Source organism: Alexandromys fortis, unplaced genomic scaffold, assembly GCF_014885135.2.
Source record: "Alexandromys fortis isolate MF-2015 unplaced genomic scaffold, M_Fortis_MF-2015_v1.1 scaffold_77, whole genome shotgun sequence".
Classification (NCBI taxonomy): domain Eukaryota; kingdom Metazoa; phylum Chordata; class Mammalia; order Rodentia; family Cricetidae; genus Alexandromys; species Alexandromys fortis.
The window spans coordinates 109,950-120,487 of record NW_026067967.1 but is presented as its reverse complement, the minus strand read 5'-3'; the positions used below and the strand labels follow the sequence as shown (position 1 = coordinate 120,487).

Sequence of the window (10,538 nt, the reverse complement as noted above, 5' to 3'; positions counted from 1 at the left end):
AAAATATTCTTTCATAACCTGACAGATGAGGAAAAGTCAATAGAAATTTTCAAAGTCCTGAACACTTACATAAATGGACAGATTCCGTGGAAAAGAGTCAGGAACCGACCTAAATTGCTTCAACATTTTCATAAAATTCTCATTTTCTTCCCTTACTATCTTAAGCTCCCCCACTCCCTCTTACGTTTGTCTATGTATGTCTCTTTCCCCTCTCCTTCTTCTCACTCTCATTCCCTTACTTTCCCTCACCTTTTGTTCTCCCTCCCATTCAGTAATGTTTTTTAGGATGTTTTATATATTACGCTGCTAAGCAAGTTTCTACAAATGGTCTTTATAACCTTTGCTCATAAACTCTTAAAATAAAGTCTAAGGAGCTAGATCACTATGTGATATAAATTAATCTAATTTTCAAAAAATGTCATTTTAAAGTTAGCAGGAAATTTTCATTGCTTACCATAGATTGTGTTGCATTTAAAAAGTAATAAATATTTAAAACATAGAAAATAAAGTTTAGAAAAGCTGAAAAAGGAAATGGAATAGTGTCATTTAATCTTGTGGCCTCAAACTTACTTTTTTATTAGATGCTTATGAGATTGTGCTATAAAGAACCTGTCCCAATTATTGACCATTTGTGTCAACTCTTTGCTTAAATGATTTTATTAAGAAAATTTAATAAAGATTAAATGATGCAGTCTCTAAAATTGCTACAAATACCCAATGCATATCTAAGCGTAGGATAAAATATTGCTTTTTTGCAATTATTTCCCTTGTTTTGATTGTTTAAGACACTGACTAAAATTGTTGTTCTGATATTAAGCCTCCCATGGTGTTTACCTCCAGCTGGTAAGAATTGCACACTCTTGGGTTGAAGAAAAGTTATTTAACTAAGGTGTTTCAAATTTATTAGCTGCTGTCTTTTAAAGCATCTATTCCAGACTACAGAAGACCACTCTGCTAATTATTATTAATTTTTGAAGTGACAGAGGCTAGGTATTTATGTTTTTATTTGTTTGTGCATATCTATATTAAGGGGTATCTCTACTAGGATGTGGTTTATTTGTCTTTTATTTTATTTTAAACTAAGCCTTAGAATTACATTGAGGTTCAATCAAAGAAAATAATGTACATCTTGTGATTTAAGTTGAGGCAGACTAGGAAGATCATTTTCTTATAAGCCCATGTTTTTCATCAATTTTCAAAATCAGAGGATTTAAGGAACTGCACATCATTCATGGAATGTGTTATTGACAGTGGTTTTGAATTGTTGGACTATACTTCAGAATGTAGAATCTCTTTGAGTTTCGCTTGGATGATATAGATGAGTAATTTGTCTCAGTATGTGTGAGAATAAGATATAATAAGGTAAGGAACATAAATATTGTTTCATTTCATCGCTTGGAGTCTGATAACTTATAGTGAAAGTGACTATAAAATACATTTAATATAATTGAAAGAGGTCATATATTGTATTTTTTTGAGAAATGAGAACACAATTAAATATAAAAGATGTATAATTGTTCTGATACAGCATAGACTCTCCAAAGAGATTTCATATATCATGATGAAAATATTTCATATTGTAAGATACTGAAATTTTTACCAAGGGAAATCTTTCATGGATGAGTAATTTCTTCTGCAATTTTCGTTCATTCCACAACATTTTTCTATGCAGTGGTAGGAAAATTCACCTGCATCAAGTAAGAGGTAATGCTTTTCTGACCTACTCAGAGGCTATTAGAAACACATGAAAATGTTTTGTGGCGATTGTTCCTCCGGAGAAACAACACCTACTACATACACAAGATACAGAACCAAATAAACACAAAAGTCATTCCACCAAAGTGCAACGTGGTAAACCAATGAGTTTATTGGGGTTATTTATCTACAGTAGCATGGGGGAGACAAAGCCAGCTATATCATAATATCCTATTATTCACGAAGTTGGTGACAACTTACAAAGGCTGCAATCCTACAGCTGTATACATGATATTTAGATCATCCCACAAGTTAGAGAGCATCAAACAATCACTCAGGATAGTGAGAGAGTCCCCCTCACCCCAGCAAATGTTTAACATTTCTATAATTATGAGAGAGAGAGACTTGTCTATATTGCTTTTAAGTCTCTAGAACTTGTTTAGGTTATTTAATTCTTTTGACAAACAAGCTTGCCTTCTCTCACCTGTAAATAATGTTTATACTGAAAAAAAATTGCAGGAAAAGATCAACAAAATTTCAAACTCTTCACTGTCTTTCTGATAGTACCATTAAACTGAGTGGCCATTATTTACATTGTATAACTTGTCTCATATAATCTAGCACCATGTTAATTTTTGCTCTGTTTCTATTGGATTGGCTTTGCTGCTGTGTCTCTCACTATTACACAGACTAGCATAGGAACCATAGGTAGATTTACCATTATAACTCACATTATCCCCCAGGTAAATTGGTCATTTTTTTAGTTAGTGAATCAGTTATGCAGTAAATGAACCTGATATGAAATTATAAAATAACCTAACATTAAATCTTGATATAAAAATTAATAAATAGGTTTAGAAAATTATATATCTCTAAAGAGGAGAGTTTTATCATACAGTAAAAGAAACTGGTAATATGACTTTATTATGTAAGTCTGATGAAATCTAATTTCCTGATATTATATCTTACCAACCCTAACTAAACTTAAAATTTATTTAGTCTATTTAGTTGAGGCAAAATATTATCTGTAATTATTTTTCTAACGTCAAAAATTACAAATCTTTCTTTTAAATTGTGAGGCCATATTCCACTGACAGATATTTTGAAGTGTTCAATGAAGTGAACCCCTTAGACAGAGATTTTGCTTCAACCTCCTAAGAGCACACTTGACATCGGTGTTTCTCAGGCTGTAGATCAAAGGATTAAGAACTGGAGGTAGCACAGTGTATAGAAGAGAAAAAAGACTATCTGTAATTGATTTTACATTTGCAGGTGGCTTCAGATAGACAAAGCAAGCAGTAACAACAAAAACAGTGAAAACAGTGAGGTGGGGGATGCATGTGGCAAGTGCTTTGGACTGACCCTTAGTGGTAGGAATCATGAACACAGTGTAGAATATGTAAAAGTAAGAGATCACTACACATATAAAGCAAGACAGGGCTACACACACACCAGTTCCAAGACATGTATAAATGAACAAAAGAATCTTGGAACATGAAATTCTTAGCAATGAGGAAACAGCACAGAAAAACTGTGGGATCACATTGGAGCCACAGAAAGACATGGAAAATGTGCCAGCTGTGTATATGGCTCCAAAGAGTACTCCAGTAGCCCAGGAAACACTCACCATCAGCACACAGGTACCACTATTCATGATGGCATCATAGTGCAGGGGACTGCAAATGGCAACATAGCGGTCATAGGACATGGCAGTCAGGACAAATAATTCCCCTCCTGAAAAACAAGTCATTAAAAATACCTGAACTGCACAACCAAGCATGGAAATGGAGTTGTTGTGAGTTAGGCTATTGATAAAGAAATTTGGGATAGGAACTGACACAAAAAAGATATCCAACAAGGACAAATTCTTCAAGAAGATGTACATGGGGGTTTGAAGCTGCAGGTCAATGATGATGAGAGTGATGATGATCAGGTTACTGGCTAGGGCTGTGATGTAGATCATTAGGAAGAACACTCCTGGATGTCAGAGAAACCCTTAAGGATGAATCCAGTTACTGTAGTGTCATTAGGCATACTAGATTCTTTTCAGGTTTTCTTGATTCAGCTGTGGAAACTTAACTGTTCTGAATTAAATAAAATATGATATAATTTAATATTATAATTTTAAGTCTATGGTCTTAATAAGTTTAAGAACAAATTTTCATGGTTTTTAGAACGTCTGTTTAAATATAAGCAAGTTATTCTTTTATGAATATTGAGTCTATCCCAGCAGGTAGTAAGAAAGGATTTTGAATATTTGAACAACAGAGTCTTGATAGATAGTTAAAAAGATATATCTAAAAATTACCAATATGATAATTACACATGTATCAAAAGATCGTATTACCACATACAATATGCAGTTTCTCTGAATCAATATGCATAAAAAATAGGAAATTGCAGAAAAATAAAATTCATAACAGGTTAAAATAAAATTTAATGTTTTCTTATAATCTTTAGGCACAAAACTTGCATTCTATGAGTTTGGACAACAAAATTTTGATCAACTTACAACAACTGTATCAACATTTTCTTAACAGCTTTCATGAAAAAAATGTTCAAAAAATAGCACAGATTTATATAATTCTTTACTTAAACCACTGCAAATGCTCCATCGAAATCTAAGGATAAGATGAAAGCTTGGCATTTCCTATAATTTAATTTGTACTCAATTGTCTTAATCTTTGAGAGAATTGATGATCAGCACGGAAGACAAGCATTGTGTTTACCTGTAGCCAGCAATGCTCTCCCTTAAAGGCGGAAGAAAAGATAGATTTACTAGGATATTTCCAATTTATGAGCAGTCATCTTTTACATCATCTACAAAAGACCACCAAGAAGTCTTTATTCCTCTCCCATAATTTTCTTGTACAAGAAAGGATTGTAGGCCAATGACTCACTGGTGAAGCTGACCCCATAAGAAGGAGTCATAATCAAACTGTGAAGAAATAGCAAATCTTCAAAATAAAGCATTAGGCATATATACAACATGCAAAGCAAATAAAGATGGTTCATCCTGACATTTCCCTTTAGATTAAACACTGGTTGCCTAAGAAGAGCCAATCAGCAGGACACTGCTGATGAATTGTGTGATCCGTGGTAAGGCTCAACCTGACCACAGTCTGACCTAGGAGCTTCTATGAACTTCCCGCTTCATCTTGAAGTTCATGTCACTACTTTTAGAAGACAAAGTTATTCAATACAGTTATATATGTTAAATCCCTTTCCTGTCACTATTATTTTTAATGTTTGATTACTATTGAGATCAAATATTTCTGATGTACATTAATATTCAAAAGCCAGAAACTTATGGCATAGGATTCCTTTAAGGAATCTCCAATCAAATATTCCCTAATTTTCTTGAATATTTTATCATGTCCTATTGTTTGAAATTTAATTTTCAATATTATCTGCTGTGTCTTGATACAAGTCAAGCGCTGCATGTCAAACTATATTATTTGATTATTATATCAAAATTATTTAGGTAACTCTATTGTTTACTTTCTCTCTATGTTTGTATGTTTCTATGTTTGTATATATATGTTTGTATGTGTTAATATGTGTGTGGTACTGAGATTATATGACTGAGACTAATATAAACTGTATGGGCACTTCTTATTCTCCACCAGATGAGGCAAAGTTAATTATGCACAAGCATGTATCTATATTTTAATAAACAATGAAACATCTTCACATAGCATAATTTAGGGCATTAAAAATTTACTGATCAGTCAGTTGCCTGCTTACTCTTAAGGGATCTCTACCAATGTACACAGAACAAGTATAGAAGTCAAAATCCACTGAAGACAGCATTTTAGGTAAGCCTATTTCTAATGCAACATAAGATAAATCCTACTAGGAATATTTACAAAAAAGCTGTCTGTGTGTACATGTGTGGTAGAGAGATGAGAGTTTGGACACTTGTCAGACTATTACAATCTTCAGGAAAAACAGGAGGAAGGAAATATAAGATATAAAGGTGAATAAATCACTACTAAATTACATTGCTTTTTAACAATTTTTTAATTTCCTTGTTATCTATAGTATTTTAAAATGTTTTAAGAAACATATTTTAACATTTTAACAATGAAAATTTGAAACGTACCTGACAAAAACTCAGATTCTTCACACTTCCAGAATAGAGTTAATCTTTATATTTTCCAGCATGTTGATATGAGAAGGGAATTTTTCACATCTTTAATAGTTCAGGTTAGCATTGGATCACCTGCTAGCAAATACAACATGTAGCTCTCATTGGGAAATTCTGAATTCAAACAATATTTAGATAATATTAAGGTTGTTATAAAATTAAAAGTTATGAGTTAAACTGTCTTCATATCTTATCCTGAGAAAGCAAATATTAGCAACAAGACAATACTTCACCTTTTTATAAAAATGTTGTGGATTCATTTTAATCCATACATAATTAACGTATTCCTAACAGTCCTTTTGAAGTCACTGGGCTACTCTCTAGGAGTCCCAAAAGGCACATCTTTATGGATAGCCTTGTTAAGAACCCATGCAAAGATAATTAGTGTTGCAATAACTGCTACTTTCTAAAAATGAAATTTATCAGTTCCAAGATAGGTAAAAAGGAACATGAGTGTATATTCCTCAGAATTAAATTAATAAAGTTAGGTTCAGAACTTAAATATAGAAAATAGAGCCACCACACCCAGTGTACACCCAGTACATCCTCCTGTGAAGGTCAATCCTCGCTCAAAATGTGCTTAGAGACACTCGAGTCTCTAAATCTCTAAACAAAATTTCATCTAGTTGAGAGTAAATATTAGCCATCTCATTTCTTGTCACCTTGATGACCAAATGGATTCCTTTTAAATCATAACACTATACAAGGGTTCTTAAAGTCTTTATCTAATTTACTAATGCCAAGCTTGTTTATCACACCTCTACATACCACTAAAGCCTTAGAAGGTCTAATGCTGATCAAATATGTTTTCCATGGTCTTGGAGAGATGATTTACTGGTTAAAGTTGGTATTGCCAATCCTGAGTACTCATTTGTTTCCCATAACCCACATTAGGAAACTCATAAATGTCCAAAACTCCAGCTTCTGATGACATCCTCGACCAAATGTACTCACCACTTCACACACATACATAGACATATTTTAAAACAAAATTAATATTTTACATGTATGATCCATTTTTTCCTCTGGAAACTACTAACAATCTCTTGCCTGGCCTTAAAAACTCAAAAATCAAATTATACATATTATATAGTCAATGACAGACCAAATATTACCATTATAAGCCAGAATAATGAATGAAAAGTAAGTTAAGGAAATATCATTTAAAAGTAAGACTAAAATCAAATATAGAAATCAAAAAAGGATTTAGGTCTGTATTTGGAATCCTGTGTTTAAGATGGAAGCATTCACATTTCATAAACTTGAGCCATCCCACTTATCCCAGATCTCCAACTTAGATCTTGTGTCCTTTGTCATCAAATTGTCTCTACAACACATCTTCAGCTTTCCATTTAGACAAATAATGTTCTTAGTATTGCCAACACCTTGAGGTTTCATTATATCCTAAGCTTTACCTTTTCAGTTCCCTCTAAACCTTATTATCAATAAATCAATATTAACTAATCACATATTATCTGGCTTCTTCAGCTTTCTAGAACTTTGGTTGAGTCTTCTTGAACTTGTCATTCTACCATAGTACATTTCAACAAATTATTGTGTATCACACTTGTGTCACTGGTGAGTTCTGCTGTCAAGTAACACAAAGCCAGCATCCTGGACCACAGTTTCTGTGGCCTATGTATGTCTTTGATGCTGACCCTGGGGAAATATTTCCCTAAGTAAGAATTTTTTTAAAATATTTATTTATTATTTATACAATATTCTGTCTGTGTGTTTGCCTGCAGGCCAGAAGAGGGTACCAGACCCCAATTGCAGATGGTTGTGAGCCACCATGTGGTTGCTGGGAATTGAACTCAGGACCTTTGGAAGAGCAGGCAATGCTCTTAACCTCTGAGCCATCTCTCCAGCCTAAGTAAGAATTTTGCAGTATGGAACTACTAAGGTATTTGGTTAAAAACTTTTTCTTTCAATGTATTTACAAGTTAACAAGTTTATACGTGGAATTTTACTCTCAAAGGACCTTCTTATTTTTTCATGTATGAAATGGCGTTTTTGATTACTGGGACAAACTATAAGTGTTTTGTACACCTTCTTATGGTCCACAACTTTCAAATCATTAAACTCATTCCTCATCATTTGTAAGTTTTTGTTATCTTTCAGAAGGTTCTCACCATAAAAGCCTTGAGTAGTAACCATTTTGCTGCCTGAATGCTGTGCTTTCTAAAAGTTCCTATGCCAAGAACTTAGTCAAATACTGTTGAACTCAGTCTGACACAATATTTCATGATATTCACAGGCTTCATGAAAGTTCACTTCATGAAGTAACAAAAATGATTTGAATCCAGTTTACAATGCCAACAGAGCCCATGTTTTCCTTATGAAGCCTCATGAGCCACGTTTCCATTGTCTGAGTTATTGTGGGCATTGTTGGACTCCTTGTTTTGTGATTTTCCTTCTATTACTTTCTGTAAGGCTGGATTTGTGGCTACATATTGTTTAAATTTGTTTTTATCTTGGAATATTTTGTTTTCTTCGTTGATAGTGAACGAAAACTTAGCTGGGTATAGTAGTCTCTTCTATCAGGTTCAGCGTGGTCAGATTTATATTGATGTCTTTAATCCATTTGGACTTGAGTTTTGTGCATGGTGACAGATATGGATCTATTTTTATTCTTCTGCATGTTGAAATCCAGTTATGCCAGCACCATTTGTTGAAGATGCTTTCTTTCTTCCATTGTGTACTTTTAGTTCCTTTGTCAAAAATCAGGTGTTCATAAGTTTGTGGGTTAATATCCGGGTCTTCTATTCGATTCCATTGGTCGACTTTTCTGTTTTTATGCCAATACCAACCTGTTTTCATTCACTGTAGCTCTGTAATAGTTGAAGTCAGGGATGGTAATGCCTCCAGAAGTTCCTTTATTGTATAAGATTGTTTTGGCTATCCTGGGTTTTTCGGTAGAATTGTCATTTTTACTATGTTGATCCTACCCATCCAAGAGCATGGGAGGTCTTTCCATTTTCTGGTGTCCTCTTCAATTTCTTTCTTCAATGCCTTAAAGTTCTTGTCAAATAGATCTTTCACTTCCTTGGTTAGAGTTACCCCAGGATACTTTATGCTATTTGTGGCTATCGTAAAAGGTGAAGTTTCTCTGAATTCCCTCTCTGCTTCTCTACCCTTTGTGTATAGGAGGGCTACTGATTTTTTTTTGGAGTTGATAATGTAGCCTGCCACTTCACTGAAGTTATTTATCAGCCGTAGGAGTTCTTTGGTAGAGGTTTGGGGGTCACTAATGTACACTATCATATCATCTGCTTAACCATGTACATGTGCAAGAATTACACTGGTGTTGTGGCCAGACAGACCTGGTGGCCAGTGTTGTCATCTCTGGGTCATGGAGACATTGGGGCATGGGCCACTGCTGAGGGCCATGTCAGGTCTGTGATCCTGCAGTAGCCTGGTTCTGAGGTGGTATCCATGGTTGTTATTACCACCAGAGGCTCTGTAGATACCCAGGGTTTAGTCAGTCACGTGAGACCTTGTTGCTGACTGGCATACTGACAGGAGGGATATACTGATCTGGGTGGCCTGTGCTGACATCGAGTCCATGGTGACAATGGGCCAAGCTGCTGCCAAGGGTCATGTGTACATTCATGGTCTTGCAGCTGGGGCATGTGATGTATGTGTCCCAGTTTAGCACAGGAGCCCATTGAAACTATGATGTGCTAAGCAAGCCCATCTCTTCACTGGCCCTGGGATACCAGGTGCTGCCCCTCCAATCCCCTTCCAGGGATACCTGGAAACTCCAATAGGAGAGCTGACCCTGCTCCTTAGGGGAGAATTCATTGACTGCACTCAAGAAAAAGGCCCTAACCCTAACCACAGATATTTACCTCACCTGTCAGCACATTAGATTTGACCCTGTGGTAGAGGATACAGGTGAGCAGACTGCGAAGGTGTAAGGCAAGAGAGTTGCCCCCACCATTTACCCTACAGCACTAGGTAGAGAGGGCCCTGCATCTTGCCTGGGCAAAACAACAGAGCTGGCCTTGTTGATATACACGTGGGTGACACGGGTCCGAGACCCTGAGAGCGGGAGAACTTGCTCCTTGCTGGGGGCTAATTTGGGTGAGCTAATCAAGAGAGTATTGGGGAACTCACCTAGTTAGGGCCAGGAGAAAAAGCTGGCAGACTGACCAACCTAGCTACCACTCGGGCTGAGACATGAGCTATGAGTTAGCCCACCCTAATCTCCAGTGAATCCACGAACAGTTGAAATATCTGAAGGGGTCAGAACAACGGGATCCTCAAAGCATAGCACAACAGATTCTCCAAGAGGAGACCCAGTGGTGTAGCAGAACAGAGGCCTCTATCCAATGACTCCAGGCAAGGAACACTTGCAAGTAAAGATGGACCAAAGGGTAAAGACTAAACAGGCCACACTACAGATTCCATTAAAAGGGTCTCCTTTGTTTTTCTCTTTTTGGTCTTGTTTTGTTTTGTTTCTGTTTTTAGAATGCATGATATGAAATCCACAAAGAGTCAATAAAAAGTAAAGAAGAAATGGCTAAATTGTCACTCTATTGCTTCAGTCTGTGCAGCAGCACTTTTTTTTCCTTTTTTAAATTTATTTATTTATTTATTAAAGATTTCTGCCTCCTCCCTGCCACTGCCTCCCATTTCCCTCCCCCCCCCCCCCCTCAATGCCACTGCCTCCCATTTCCCTCCCCCTCCC

At 35.7% G+C, this 10,538-nt stretch overlaps 1 protein-coding gene across 1 annotated transcript; it reads right to left on the bottom strand.

The window, feature by feature from the left end:
- Nucleotides 1–2,806: 2,806 nt before the first annotated feature.
- Nucleotides 2,807–3,729, bottom strand: LOC126509006 (olfactory receptor 14A2-like). Its single transcript, XM_050154578.1, is given in 2 exon segments — nucleotides 2,807–3,675; nucleotides 3,678–3,729. Coding segments are annotated over 2 exon segments (921 nt in total).
- Between the last annotated feature and the right edge of the window lie 6,809 nt (nucleotides 3,730–10,538).